The sequence below is a fragment of the Leptopilina boulardi genome, unplaced genomic scaffold (assembly GCF_019393585.1).
Source record: "Leptopilina boulardi isolate dan_hultmark-lab unplaced genomic scaffold, ZJU_Lbou_2.1 LbouV2_202, whole genome shotgun sequence".
NCBI lineage: Eukaryota > Metazoa > Arthropoda > Insecta > Hymenoptera > Figitidae > Leptopilina > Leptopilina boulardi.
This window is the reverse complement of record NW_026137755.1, coordinates 3,195,715-3,212,007: the sequence shown is the minus strand read 5'-3', so window position 1 is coordinate 3,212,007 and position 16,293 is coordinate 3,195,715. Positions and strand designations below refer to the sequence as shown.

Genomic DNA, 16,293 nt, shown 5'->3' with positions numbered 1-16,293 from the left:
ACTAATTTAGAATTATTATATGTACTCCTTTACTTGGATATCATATACTTTAATCCTTATAAGTTATTTACCTATTAATTTACACACCAAATTTTTGGTACGAGTGAAATTTGGCAGATTAAATGTAATGATTAATTAATGTTTGGATTTAATTCGTACTTTTTATTTTAAAAATCTAAATGGAATTTTCTACCAAATTTCATTCTGAATTAAAAGATTAATGATTCATTTTTGAAACATGAAAATTTTATCAATTATTTCCTGTTGAACAAATTACAGGAATGTTAATGTTAAACTTATTACGTTTCTTATATATTGTTAATTAAGCAATGACTTTAAGAGAAAAAAAATTATTTGCAATTAAATTTCATTTTCATGAAGTTTTATAGTTTATATGCATCGAAAATACTGTTAATTTTTTTTAATTTGCTTGTTAATTGTAATATGGTAATGTCAAGCGACAGTCAATAATTTTCCTGTCGTTCCAAAGAAACAGTTTTTTGAAATGATATTTTATTAATATATATTTTTTATCGGAAATTACTGTTAAAAATCATTTTTCCAAACTTTATACTATTATTATTATATAAATCAATTTATCGTATATAAGATTTGCAATTTCTAATCTGCGAGAAGAAATATTATATTTAAATACATTTGATACGTGAATATTAACAAATATGTTTCGCTCTTTTCATTGTCCTTGCATTTTAAATACAAATAAAACATATTGCTGAAATTTTTGACAGTCTTCTTCGTACAATATTTTTTTCAAAAAAGTTTTTACCTTCTACACTTTAATTATTGATCTATCGTGACGAAACTTTTTTTGTATAACACAATTCTGTAAATATTCCAAACGTAAATTTAAACTGAAAGAAACCAATGGGACAAAATGAACATCTATGTATTTCAAGTGTTTCGAATTCTGCAGTCTTTTATTATTTTATTTACAAGACTTTGAATAACTTAAATCTTATGAAAAAAATGATATTTTTGAGAGAAAAAATTGTACCTCGGAAAATATCTACGAGATAATTTCTTCAAATTTTGGCAATTCTACTTCTTTCAAAAGACTTACGTCTTTATAATACACAATAATCTTTACACTCAACTACATAAAATGTATGCGAAGTAAAGTAATATATTTTTCTATCTATAATATATATATGTATGTATATATATATATATGAGTGTGTGTACGTACATTGGTCTTTGTACATAATACTTATAACATATTTTACATTCACTGACGCGCATCACATTTTTTCAAAATTTTTTTTTTCATTTTTATTCTTTTAAATTCAATTACCTATTTTATTGTACTGTGAATCGGTTTTGTTATCAGTTTACATATCACACATATTCAAGTTCGAGATGAAAAAATATGCATTATGTTTGATAATAAGCGTGAATAACGCTCAAAAATTTTTTTTTTTTTTTTTTGGAATCGTGCGTCTTTTTAGCAGAACTAATTAACATTAGGCGTTTGAAATCAATACTACATAGACATGAATATACATATTATTTACAACTTTCACTAATTTTTGACGCAAAAATAAATGTCCAAAATCTGGCACAAATTTTTGCACCTAATTAGAGCCTAAACTAGAGTAAATTTGTGACCTTTCTTTATCCAGCTTCTATCAACGCCACGGCAACATTTTTACATGGAGTTTTTAAAGTTGAATTCATCTATATTATCCATTAAATTGTATTAACACTAAAAACGCTTATAATGACTTAGATCAATTTGAAATACATCGCTGCTAATCTTCATAAATTCATTCTTCCCTAACCGAAATATCGCATTAAATACATACTTCAGTTTTATTAAAATAAAAATCCGAGAAATTCAACAAACATGAATAATCTACATTAAAACAAAAAAATTAATAATAAAAATAATAATAATAACAGTAATCACTTTGAAAGCATTTGTTTCGGTAATCGAAGTAAACTATTGTATTTACGAAAGATTTTTAAAATTTAGCCTTAAAATGTTTAGAAACTTTTTTAAAAAGAATAATTTGAATTACAATTAACTTCGCTTTTAGGGGATTTTTTCTTTTATTAATGATCCTAACATAGAAAATATATTTTTTTAATATACATTATTTTGACTTCATTGAAAATAGAAGAAAATTTTATTTTTATGTTTGATTCAACAATAAAAGAGTGATTAAAAGATATAATTTATTTTCAAATACAAAATCTAAATTAAACAAATAACTTTTTAAACAAATAATTTTATAAGTCATCGAATATAAATGATAAAAAATTTCAAAAATAAAAGAGACAATCAATAATAAAATAAAAAATTCAAAATATAATGAAAAATTAAAAAAAAAATTATTTTCTAATCAAAAATTAAGAATAAAAAAAAATATCTTAAATTAAACGAAAACAGACCAATAATTAAATAAATCACAAAAATAAAAGATGTTTATAAAGTAAATGAGAATTTTTTCTAAAAAAAAATTTTTGGTAGAATTCACATGTAAAATGATGAATAAAATCTATCATTTTAAACTCATGTATTGAAAAATTTAAATTTCTACCCTACGACAGATGTTGAAATCACGTTTTTTATTTATTATTTCAAGTTATAAATGACACTGGGCTAGAAATATATATATTTTTAAATAAAGCCAAATAATTAAAGCATATGGTATATTGTTTTTCATTCAATAAAATACTAAAACTAATTGGTTGAAGCAAATTCTTCTCAGGATTTAAAATTTCCCTTTTTTTTGCAATAGTGCTTCACTAACGAAACAGTACCTTCAAGAAAATATTTTCATCGAATCTTGAGATATATCTTCGATTTAATAATAAAAAGAAAGGATGCTTTCCGTTTGGTCAATACTTAGTTGTTTTTTTCTACGTTATTCTTAAAATCAATTGTTGTCGCAGTCTCGTCTTAAATAAGTGGCAGGAGTGTGTTTTTTCTTTTATAAATCTACATATCGCACATCATTTTTAATTTATAAGATGATTAGTGCACTTAAAAGGCGATTGACGCGCAAAGATCTACTGCGTTTACTGGCATATTGTGCTCGATTCGAAATATTTTTTTGTCCTTTTTCCCCAACATAACTAAATATCTAAATGAAAATTCGAAGCTTATATACAATTTTTTTTACAAAAATCTAAATAACTTTCTACAAAACTAACAAAAATTTCGTTTCATTACACATTTTCTTTCCTCTTTATTAAACACAATCTCTTTCAATCATCATGATTTACTATATTCCAAAAATGTTATCAATTTCTTAAATCAATTATCACTTATTCACCGTTCAATGTTTATTTATTGATGGAATTTTTTTTCTTTGATTAATTAATGTTTTTCTTCAGTTTGACGTTTTTTAACGTTAATAATTTTTAAGCGCATTCTCACGGCTACTTAACGTTTTCTCTTCGATTACTATTTAGCATTTCTTTCAGATTAAAAACTATTTTAGTTCGAATATTCACTATTTTTCTTCGAATACTATTTAGTGTTTTTTCTCAATTACTATTTAAAGAAGTGTTTCTTTGATTAATTTTTACTTTTAGATATTTGCAATTAATTTATGCCAATTTTCTTTAGCCACTGATGTTTATGGAAACTTGATTAGGTTTCAATTAACAATTACCCACCCGAAAATACCCGAACAATTAATAAATATTTGTATATTATTTCAGTCGGTACTAATTAATTTTTGACTCAGTATCAATGAAATAAAGAAAAAAATTTCGCGTCAATTAATAAATGAGGAAAAATAAAAACTAATTAGTCAGTAGTTAAAAATAAAAGAAAAATATCATTGGCTATATGTGTCGAGTTAATTGAAAAGTTCAACGGTGAAGAAAATCGTGAATTACGGTTAAGAAAATGGATTAATCTTCATTTGCAATTTCGAGGAGTAATCGTTTGAGACTGTCGAGTCCAGTGAGAAAACCGCAGTCCGGACCCTGATGAACAGTTGAGTTTAAATTCGAATTTGAGCTAGTTGCTGAACCCGTATGACCAAATGTGGTGTGGGCAAAATCGATCATTCGCACATCAACAAGAGAATTGTGAAGATCCGCCAATTTTTCATTGTCCTTGACTCTCAGTCTCTTGGACATACTGCTGGTGTGTTCGAGGCTATCTTCCTCGTGACACTCTTTGTCTTCGTACAATTGTTGCCGATGTCGATGTTTATTACGTTTGACCGAGCATTCAGCTCCAATATCAATATCGGAGCTCGTGTCCTCCGAATGAACAACCGAATGCTGCCCGCAGCAATAATCATCGCCGCTACTACTGCTACTATAATTTAACCAATTTTCATAAGGACAACCAGTTGTTTGTACAACACTATTCAATAAATTCGACGGTGGATCCATAAATACAGTTTCCTCATTTATTGGATAAAATCCCGATGATGTTTTTGCTCCACGCGCAGCCGCTTCACCAAAAACACGATGAAATGTAGCTTCACTTACTTCATCATGTGACGACAAATTATAATCCGTTGAATTGTTACTTGTATCCGCATCGTAACATGGATCCGAAACGTGTGCTTCAACGTAGCTCACATCATTCGATGTATCCTCAACGCGAAGAGTTGGTGTTCGTCTCTCCATATAATCTTCAATCTGATAACCCTCGTAGACAACTAATAACGAGCTGAAAATTAAAATTAAAATTGTTCAAGAATTTACTCAACAAAAAATTGTATATATATATATATATATATATATATATATATAATTCAGTTTTTAACCACTTAGACTTCTATTTTTTACTATATTTTCTTCTCGGAATTGGTTTCTGGCTTCCAGGGTGCTCACACTTTTTTTTGCTCGCGTGCAATTTAAAGTAGAGCTCGATGATCAGAAATCTTTCAAAATTATTCATTAAAGAATATTATCGAAAATATTATTTAAAATTATTATTAGAGGCATTTATATTACTTACTTAAAGTTTTATACTTACCAGGAATAAAATCTGAAACTGCTTTGTCTTTCAATAGCACGACGCAATTGCTCTAATCGCGTTATTACTCTGTGAATGACAGTTGTACGCAAACAATATCCATTGTGAAAAAATCTGATTAAAGCTTCCTTAAAACCTTCTTCATTTAGTTCTCTTCCCCAATATTTATCGCGTTTTATGTAATGATCGGTGTCTGCTTGGTAAACCTTGAATCAATTTCATATTAATCGAAAGATTAGACAAAAAAAGTCTGTATATTCACTCTAAATATGTTTTTTCTTTATTTAATTATATTTGTTTTTATATACTCAGGGTGGCCACTCGATTGAAAACAAAGAAAATCTGGGATTCCCGTAAAAACAAAGTTTCCCATGCTACTAGCAAAAATATTCATTTTTTGATTGAAAATAATAAGGTGTTTACCGATTTATAAAAAATTTCAAAAGCAGTGACAAAATTATTTTATTAAAAAATATTTAAGAATAATAAAGAAACTGAAAACGTTGAAAATCATTTGTTATTTAGAAAACAATTTAACAATTTACATTATATTCTTTTAATAATCATTACAGATGATTTAACTAATATAGTTAGAATAGCTAGTAACTTTTTATTACGAGTCAATACTGGAATTGATGATTTGAATCATCTTCTTATAGCACTAACGAAAAATAATAATCGCGAAAACAACCCGATTAATCGAAAAAATTACAAAGTAATCATTGTAAAGTATTTATTCTAAATACATATTTTAAACCTGAAACACGCATTAAATTAAATTAAATTAAATTAACTAAAATCCTGAAATAAATAAGTATAAATATAAAAGAAACAAAAGTAAACTATGGGAAAGTATGGAAAGATAGGAAAGCTTGGGAGAAATGTCTTCTTGTGTAAAGCTAAATTTCTATTTATATAATAAACTAATTATTGATCTGGGACAAAGAAAAGATCAAGAAAATTCGGGCGAAACTGTGAGTAGACACCCTGATTAACATTTTTATTGTTATATATATTATATATATTTATTTTTTCTTTTTTATGATAACAAACCTGCATTCCACAGAGTCTAACACCTAAAGATGCTGAAGTGCTGGCAGCACATTTAGCCATTTGCTTGCTCCGCTTTTCAGCGGATGCATCATCTCCATGTTGTCTGGTCCCCATTTTTAAATCTAAGATGCATGGATGTGAATACTGAGACGTTATATTTTCCAGTAATAAAAAATCTGCTGATTTAATTAAGGAGATAATAAATGAATTTTTCATAGAACCTAGTCAAATAAAGAACCTGCAACGCAGTCTTTTTATTTCTCTATCAATAATTTACATAGAGTATTATTTAGAAAAACCAATTTCAAACCAAATAATTAATAAAAAATGTGAACATTTCCAAATTTTCTATAATATTATCAAATGAGTATCGTATATACACATTAAATTTAGATCATGGAGTATTCAGTCTATTCTATACACAAGTCACACCAACCTTGACCTAAATCTGAGTTGAAAGTGACCTACATTTTTAAAATACAATATACAGCAATACGGAAATAAACTCTTTTCATTCTACACACATATATATATATATATATACTTAAAAATTTTACCAGTCATGCAATTTTTTCATATTATCTCAATTAAATGTTAAATTAACCTTTACTATCATTTATTGTAAGAATAAAAAATTAATAAAGATGAAATAAATAAATAAAGATACTGAAATTATGAAATTATAGTTTTATGAATTTTCAGAGAAATAAAAGAAAAATGCAACTAGGTAAGGAAATTTCTCACCATGCGAGTAACGGAGGGTTAAAATAAATTGAAAAGGATACATTGTTTATTTGCTGCTGAATCTAGATGTGTTCCTGATTTGAATACATCTGCCGAACTATTTTTACGATGAATTTTCATTCTAGAATAAAAGAAATTATTAAATGAATTTAAATTCACATTGAATATTATTACATTCAAATTTATAATATTATATAAATGGAGAAAAATAATAATTAAAACTTTACTGCAATGCAAATGTAGTTGAGGACTTTTCGACAGTGACAAAGAATTTCAGAAAATTTGTAAAATAAATTGTGAAAGATTACATTAAAATATTCTAAATTTATTTCATTCAGTAAAATGTTTACCATACTGATGTTTTTTTTCCTAATTTTTATGTTACAAATCTCCTGTAAACTGTGTTTTAATTTTACCTAAAATATTAATTTTATATTTTATTTCTCCGTATAAACCATTTTAAGTTAAATGGATTAAAATTTTTTGTATTTTTTAACAAATTTTTGTTTTAAAATTTTTTTTATTTTCAGAAGTAATTACCTTAAAACATCATCTCTTTTTCTTTTAGTTGATCCTTTTCCCGATTGAGTCTCGTGATCTCTGAAACTAGGACTGTAACGTTTATCAAGCTTAACTTCACTGCTACTGGAAGCCTGCATTACACCTGAAACACCAATGCTCCAATCAATTGAATATTCATTAAATTAAAAACGTGACTTGTTATCGACATTTATATGTCCAATTTGATAAGAAATCATTTTTATTCATAATCGACCTATGCCTCGCGATAGTTTTTTTTGTGCCAAGTGTTATATAAAATTAATATTTTTTAAAAAAATATCCCTTAAAAATAAAACAAATAAGAAAGCCAAATTAAAAATAGAACTAAGGATTATGATCTGATTTGTGACTTAAAAACAAAAAATTTTACTATTTCTACAAGATTCTTTCTTATAATAATAAAATATCCAATGAAAAATAAATTCATAAAAAATAAAGCTGAGATTGCACAATTAAATACACATGAACCAAGTTATAAATATATTAACTATCTTTTGAAAAGTATGAGGAAAAAAAAGAAAGTTTCGTTTTTAGTGAAATTCGTGAATCCTGGTGACAATATTAAATGACTCTTGATACATATTAGAAGACCAGTGATTGCATAACATAAAGAAAATTACATAAATTTCCAATGCATCACAAAATGCTTGCTTCATGTGTAATTAAGCATAGTATTATATTCAGAAGCACTGAATCAACATTATAAAATAGTATATTATGTGGCAAGCACGTAAAGTAGTACTTTTTAGGTGAGGATGTAATTTTCAGTACGAGCTGTCGTTAGTGCGACGTAGGTGAGACGAAGGCGAGCTGTAGGTGAGATGAAGACGAGCCGAAGGCGAGTCGAGTCGAGCCGAAAGCGAGCCGAGTCGAACCGAAGTCGCACAGACAGCGAGTATTGAAATCATCCGAACCTAAAAATTACTACGTGCGAGCCACATACGCTATTTTTTTCGCCATTGTTATGAAAAAGTGAAACAATTTTAAAGAAAAAAAATAATAAAAATTGATAAATAAAATAAAAGCAAAAAAAAAAATTATGCAAAAATTAACAACTGCCTAAAAAAGACTTTATAGGGCAGTTTACTGCCTAAAAAAGACTTTATACGGCAGTTTGCTGCCTAAAAAAGTCTTTTTTAGGCAGTTGGCCCAAACTGCCTTAAAAAGTGCTACTTTATCTGCCCAAAACAGGCACAAAAAAGACACTTTTTCATGTCAATGGCGAAAAAAATATATTATGTCAAAAAATCAAAAAAAAAAATAAAATAAAATCTTTTTTTAAAAAAATACAAAAAAAAACATCAGAAATAAAAATATCATTGCTTCTGAATATGATACCTCAGCGTATTATTTTTTGAGAATATGAATGAAATGTGCATAGGAAATCATTAACAATTGGTTAGTTATTATTTTTAGTTTTTTTTTTTTTTTTTTTTTGAATAAATAATTGTTGTATTTAGAAGTAAATGAATTATTTTGACTACATTTTGCTTACGGCGAATCAGTCATCAAATGTACGTCTGAATCGCGAAAAGATATATCTGATTTTCAGAGAACTAGTATCACATGACGGAATATATTGGTGATCAGCAACAAAATACAAACCCCGAGCATTGGCCAAGGAGAAGCAAATGGAATGTGTTCAGGGCACTAGTGGGTCTGCGAGCAGGCCATGCCTCGATTTCCCAGACACGAATCCTTGTGATCTTATTGGCTCTGGGGATACTTAAAAGAAAACGGTTTTTTGCTAGACACAATCATCAAACATATCGATTTGATGCATTTAGTTCTCATTAATGACCAACTTTTTTTTACCGTATACTTTAAAATGCACCAATGTCCCATTAATTTTCTTCTCTTTATTGATTAAACTTATTATAAAAAATTAACTAAAGTAAAAATCACACTATGAATCTGATACCTACTCAACGGTGTATCCTGGCTACAAGTCTTCAACATAGTTTATTACTTTCTCAAAATGTGTTTCTTAATTGTTCTCCCTTTTTTTCTCAACTATTTATTTATTTATTTATTATTCTGTTTATACCAATTCAGCAGGATTGAAAAAGAAATCTTATAAAAATCTTGGTTTTCTAACTGAAACAAACATTTTTCAAAAAGAAAAACAAGTAAAATTTTGAATGAAATAAAAAAAGATATATGCAAATTTAAAACAATTGTTTTAGATTCGATTAGATAATGAAATTATGTTCAGTTTAGATCGAAAACATAATAAAAGAAAATAATGAAATAAATTTCTTGAACTAATTTATGCATTTTTCAATTTTTAAAGAATGTTCTTTTCCGATCTGCCAATTAGGTATAATCCATTAAAATATTTGTTTCGAATAAATTATTTTTGTAAAATCTGGTTACCATATACTGTTTCATTAAAGAAAGACAATTGATCAATTTTCCAGAATTTAAAGATTTTCGGAGAATAAGTTTAAAAAAAATTAACTTGAAATGACTTGTGAACAATTGTTTAGATTAAAAAGCACGCTCTTCGTAAAAATTTACTTAATAATAATGATTATTACATACTGCTTTGAATAAAAAAGACTTGGAACAAATAATGCTCGAACAATGACTGGAGAATGAAAATTTATTTTGTTTTCAAACAAAAAAAAATCCAGTAAGAGTTATAAACAATATACAATAACAATAATAATATGTGTTTTTTTATTACTATTGTTACAAGAGAAACAAAACCTGTATTACTAATTATTAATCTTAGTAAACCTTTAATTAAATTAAAAATAAAATATTGATTAAAGAACTAACTAAATCTTAATTTAATTTAAAAAAATAGCATCTACAACTGTAAAACAATAATCTATTCCTATTGTAATTCATTTAGATTGTCTAAGAGAAAACAAATTATATTTTATTCTTTATTATTTCTATTTTCAAGCATAAAGAAATTTCTACTGATTGATTGTTATTTGTTTATTTGATGAAAAACGAACAGTAAAAAAGTACAATCTAAAAATTCTGTAAAATTCTCCATATTAGAAAAACAAATTTTTATTTTATTTCGTCGGTTTAATTATGTTTTTTACCTGAAATAATTTCTGAATGTTAAGAATTGGGAACGAAATATTTTCTTTATTATAACTCAAATTTTGACTGGAAATAATTTTTACTTTCATTAAAAATGAATAGAGATTATACTGTCACCCTTTTATTCCACCAATTTTTTTATCATTTGCAGTTACTTTCTCTAAATGTCAATAAATAAATTTATTTCAAAATGCACAAAAAGGAGTGTATAGAAAATTTCGTTTAATAAAACTTTCAGAATTCTTTTTGGTAAATATGCAAAAAAAAATTTTAATCTTTTAAAGTGATTTTCTTTTTTAAAGGTTGAACGCAATCATTGTTAAATTATTTCTGGTAAATATTTTTGTGTGTATGACAAGACGCGTTTTTAAACATAAGACCGATGCAAAAGCAAATTTTCCACTTGTGACGAAAAATAAATTACATAAAAGAAAAACGAAATTTTAATTTTATGTTAAGAAAATAATTTTAAAATTGGAAAAAAAACAAAGAAATTTAATTACTATAGAATATAACTGAATTTGTAATATTAAAATTTTATTATCTAATCTTTTCTTAAATATTAGTAAAACCTCAAAATTATAATTAATAACATATTTAATCACTAATAACAATTATAAAATAATTAACTATGATAATCGCAAATATATTAAATTATACTTTTTCGTGATGAAGAAAATTATTAATCTTTTACGTAACTTAATTTCATATCAAAAAATCTAAAGGTTGTTGCATGACCTCCAAATTTATCTGATTGAATTTTCCTTTCACTGAAAATCTCTGATAAGAAAAATCACGTAGATTATTTTAAGACTTGACGTTGTAGAATTTTCTTTCTTTTATTTATTTTTCAAAAAAAAACTAAATCCTTATTACACAGTCTTAGGAAATTACAATCAAGTTTCGATTTCAGTTACAAGTTTTCATAAATCTTTTGAATAATTATTATATAAAATAATCTTTCTCAAATTATTTTTCAATAATTTATAGTATAGTGGTTAAAAGCTTTATAGGATTGATGAAATATTTAAATTCCTTTTTTCCGTTAATTGCAATTTTTTAAATATGTCTACATTTCTTTTTTTAATTGATTTTTAAATTTATATAAAAAGCATTATTAACGAATATTAAAAGATCGTGATTTGCAAAAGGGAATAAAAAATAGTAGTAAGAAATGTGTAGAAAACTATTTGCTCACAATTAAAATATTTTTAAAACCTTATTTTTTTACTTAACAGAAGCAATAAGGATCCATTTTATTTAAATGTTGGAACAAAAGACTATGACATTTTTCATTATTTCTTTAAACTAAAAATGATCAAATCAAATACACCCACAATAAATAAAACTCAATATACAAATAAATAAAAAAAATATTCTTTAATAATGATGAATATTATTTCTAAACATTATTGTAAAGCCTGACCTGATGAATTTGATTACTTTTAATTTTTCAAACAAGGAAGCGAGAAGCCTCATTGAAATAATATGACGTCAATAAATTACAACATACCCTTAGATTGAATAACAGATGAAAGTAGGAAATTGGGAATTTAAGAGACTTAAGTATATGTATTCACTATCGACATTCACATTTACACTAAATCACACATAATCTATGAATAATAATAACAAAATATAAAAAATTAACTGGACTCTAATAATTTCTACATTGTAGATATAGGGAATTATAAAAAAGAACATTTTTTTTTCCATACACAAATAGATCCAGAAATGCAATGCATTTAAAGCACGAGACTGCATTCAAACAATCATTAAAGACAAGCAAAAGTCGTCTGAAAGTCTACTTTTCAACTTTCTACGTTTTTTTTCTTTCTTTTTTTTTTTTTTTTTATTAATCTTTAATTAAATATGTACAATTCTTCGGAATTAATTTGTATTTAATTTATTCATTTTAATGACTTTTTTGTTCAATCACCAAGTAAAATTTTCCCTTATTCAGAATCAATTATTTGTTCAATTGAAGCCATATTCGAAAAATAGATAAAATATTTATTTTGTGTCTGACATAAAATGAAAAAAAAGAAAAAACTTAAACCTTAAAGAATTAATTTAACTTTGTAAATTTTAATCTATGTATAAAAGAAAATTTAGAAGTATTTAAACATTTTTTTTTAAATTTTTAATTAATTCAGTCAAACATTTACATATTATAGAATTTCCATTATAAAACAATGCATCGTCAACGAAAAGATATGTATAGTAATTTTGAATATTACAAATACCGAAGTATAAAACATTGTTTTTTATTGAAAACATTTTCCATTTTAAAATATATTGTATGTATACTAAAATTATTGTTGGCTTACTTGCTTAATAATAGTTGTAATTTTCGAAGTCAAGTTATATAAAAAATTTTTAATTTATCGAAAAAAATACGAGTTAAATTCGATTGTAACACGTGGCTTCAATTATTAACTATCATCATAAAAAACATTTTCGAGAATAGAATTTTTGTTCTCTGAGATAAGCTAAACATTAAAAATGCACTGTTGTTTATAATCTAACTTATTTACAAAAAATGTTTTTGAACAATATAAATAATAACTGTATTTTTATAAATGTTGAAAAAATTCATCAATCAATTTTTTTTAAATATATACGAAGATGAGAAACAAAAAAGGATGACAAAATGCGTCGAAGGAAAAATAGTTCTGGAAAAATATAAAAATTAAGAGTACACAAAACCTTATTGATATAAATTACTTAACCGTGACATGTAATCGGCTTCAATAAATATACATATATATCGAGTGTTATAGAAAATAATGAACTGATAAAATTAATACATCAGCTTACCTTTAAATTTCGGGACAAATGTTTGTATCTCTTGAGGAATGTTTCTGTAGAAGTCTAATTCTCTGCAGTTCAGTGGCTTGCAAATCGTATTTTGGTTGAGAAGCAGTAATCGAGTATGACCACCGACCTGTTTTGAAATATGGTTGTTATAAGTTTAAAAAATATCAAATGAATCAGTCGATTTGTTGATAATACGCTCATCTTTAAAAAGTGTTGAACAATGAAAATGAAAAAAAAATTCAAAAGAGGAAAAGATTTTTTTATAAGAAACATGACAGACGTATAGTTAACATACAAACATAGAAATATTATATAAAAATATATGAATATATTACACAATTTTCGATATATGATATAGTACCATATAATGAATAATGTGTATTAATAACAAGAAACGTTTATTATGAGTCAATTGACAAACCTGCTTTGTCAGAATTCCAAACAAACATATTTTAATCTCTTTACCAATAAAGATGTACGTCATACTGTTCAATTTTTACAAAAAATAAAACATCACCATACTATCTCTGAGCATCTTTATTGTATTTTCATCGTGATTTTCATTCAAATTGCTAAGTATAGATTTAAGAGGAAGTTGTTATTTAGAATTCATTGAACTGGCTTGCACATATATATATATACATACTTTAGAGATATTGAAAATAGATTTCGAAATAGAGATAAGTAACAACTAAAATCGATCATATTTCTTATAAAACTTAGCGATTCAATGGTGGTGTAATGAAAAAAAAATGCAATGCTTGACGACGATTTAGTTTTCTACTTACTTTGATTGTACCTACATTCGTGAAACAATGGATGAAAGACGTGACCCATTTAAGAAGCATTCGAGTCGTATACCTAAGTATGTATATTAAGAAAGAAAAAAATCAGTGTTTAAGAATAAATGTTGCATATACCTGATTATTGAGTGGATGTAAAGCGACTTCCTCGTCATGATCGTGAAGGAAAGTTGATGAAATTGGTGAAGTATTAGTGCTATGGCACTGCGTTTGAGCTTCTCCCATACCCCAAGCAGCCCTCAGGTATACCATGCCCGCCTAGTCCTTTCAGATATAATCCAGTTATTCACTTTTTTTAATACTATCACTTCTTTTTTAAATACTTTTACCACTGTTATCGGAACTCTGAGTCTATCATTTCTCAATTATATTTCGTAACCTTTAGTAAGAAAGATGTCAAATTGTGTACTAATAGTGTAAGGGAAGATATTTACGGTAGGAATGAATATAGTTCACTTTTATATATGTTAAATTTCCTTGATCAATTTTGAAAAAATTCTAAAATTTAAGGATATTTGTGTTTATGAAGTATTCCACGAACTAAGCACACTGGCTGTTTTGACACTTTAATATAATTGAACAGACGCAGTAAACAGCATATGAGCAATATTGTTTAACAATATCCTCTCTTCTTTCAGATCAGCTGTAAAAGCTGGGTAAATGATGGAAGTTAGATAGCATGAAAAGGAAAGGAGATACACGAGAACTAAGAAAAAACAATTCAATACGAAATTTCGGAGTCACAGCCTTTACCAAATTTTTTTATATGTATATGTATATATGCCTAATTGAAACGTTAGAATGGGGTTTACATGCAAAATATTAAAGATGTATTGAGTATTTAGCACACGTATTTAGAGCACAAAGGCACTAACACAAATGGTCAAAATGGTTGCAAAGCAAATGGTTCTCGACATGGATCATGAGTTCTAGAAAGAAAGTTAGCGCATGCGCTTTTTTCTAAAGTTGGATGCATACCAAGGTTGGGAATTTATCCATTAAGGTGCAATCGGTTGGTTTCTATTGTCCCCACTCGCCTTTTGTTGTCATAATTCTCGTCAACTACCGCACCCTGTTCTAGTAAAAATTTAGTAACTTTATAGTAACTTTTAATTTTAACAATAAAGTCTCTAAATTTTTCTAGAGTAGGGTGCGGTGGTTGACGAGAATTATGACAAATGGCAAGTGGGGACAATGGAAACCAACCAATCATCAGACCTAAAGGCACCTTCACAGCTCAACTGACCGGTTTCCATAGTAACTTTAAGAGAACGAGAGATGGAAGATTGTTTTGTTTCTCTCACTCTCGAAAGTTAAGCCGTTTGCACACCTCACAAGTTTTCGATATACCGAAAACTTGTGAGCGTTTTTTGATGTCTATCGAGAACTTGTGTATTTTATAGCACATTCGGTTATGTGCTCTAAACTGCTCCAAGAGTGCTCCAACTCAGAACCATGTGTTCGGGTTGGCAACTCTGCCCCGGAGCAAATCGTGTAGCGTATTCGACTTGACAACACCGCTCCGAGAGCAGGCAGAACACGTGTTCGTGTAAGACGCTCCGCTACGTCACAGAGCATTTTGCGTATTCGAGATACAAATCCTGCTCCACGACAGGGCAAAAAACGTATTCGGTTTGTAACATAAATCCACCCCGGAGTCAATCTAGAGCAAGAAATCTTGCTCCATCTTTTTCGACGGAGCGACAGCAATAATTTTTAAAATATCTTACTGCGCATGTCATATTTTGAATTTTAAAATGGAAATTGAAGCAGAAACTTTGACTTTAGCTTTTGAACTTTGATGATAGTGATAATGAATTTTTTGAAGTTATGAATGAATTTCTTATAGAAAAAATGTATATACACTGAGAGGACAATCTATTTAATTTTAAACGAATCCTTTCATCGTAAACGAATTTTCCTTTTAATATTTATATTTAAGAGGATTTTCTTTTATGATAAAAGGAAAGTTCTTTAAATTATATCTTTTTAATATTATAAGAAATTATTTTACTGTCAAAAAGGAAACATTTTGGAATAAGCTAAAAGTAAATAGGTTATTAATTTTTTATTAATTACTAATATTAGTAAATAATTAATTCATTATTATTGTGTATTAATTTTAAATAAATTAAATTAAATCAATAAAATTAATAAAAAAATTTAATTATTATTATTAAATAGTCAATAATTTTTTTAATAAAACTCGAAATTCTCGAAAAATCAAAATTATTACGTCTTTCATAATAATAATTATTATTATTTTTCATTGACAATTTT

General features: G+C 26.6%; 1 protein-coding gene across 3 annotated transcripts; it reads right to left on the bottom strand.

The window, feature by feature from the left end:
• Nucleotides 1–625: 625 nt before the first annotated feature.
• On the bottom strand, nt 626–14,937 carry LOC127278329 (inositol hexakisphosphate kinase 1). Of its 3 annotated transcripts, XM_051300011.1 has the most exons (8): nt 14,131–14,152; nt 13,211–13,337; nt 8,933–9,052; nt 7,307–7,430; nt 6,808–6,887; nt 6,023–6,201; nt 4,970–5,175; nt 626–4,660 (listed from the first exon to the last, which is right to left on the bottom strand). In XM_051300011.1, exons 4-8 carry the CDS (start codon nt 7,423–7,425, stop codon nt 3,886–3,888), a joined length of 1,359 nt encoding a protein of 452 aa, XP_051155968.1. In that variant the 5' UTR covers nt 7,426–7,430; nt 8,933–9,052; nt 13,211–13,337; nt 14,131–14,152; the 3' UTR covers nt 626–3,885. The 3 variants fall into 3 exon arrangements, with proteins under 3 accessions (XP_051155968.1, XP_051155966.1, XP_051155967.1); XM_051300009.1 differs by lacking the exon at nt 8,933–9,052 and having other exon boundaries at nt 14,131–14,937; XM_051300010.1 differs by lacking the exon at nt 8,933–9,052 and having other exon boundaries at nt 6,023–6,198; nt 14,131–14,936.
• Nucleotides 14,938–16,293: the final 1,356 nt, after the last annotated feature.

Coding starts and splice junctions, on each gene's coding strand:
- LOC127278329 (XM_051300009.1), bottom strand. CDS start 14,265: ATGGTATACCTGAGGGCTGCTTGGGGTATGGGAGAAGCTCAAACGCAG. Junction 6,202..6,807: donor TTCAGCAGCAAATAAACAAT/GTATCCTTTTCA, acceptor TAATTAAATCAG/CAGATTTTTTATTACTGGAA. Junction 4,661..4,969: donor AGTTTCAGATTTTATTCCTG/GTAAGTATAAAA, acceptor TTTAATTTTCAG/CTCGTTATTAGTTGTCTACG.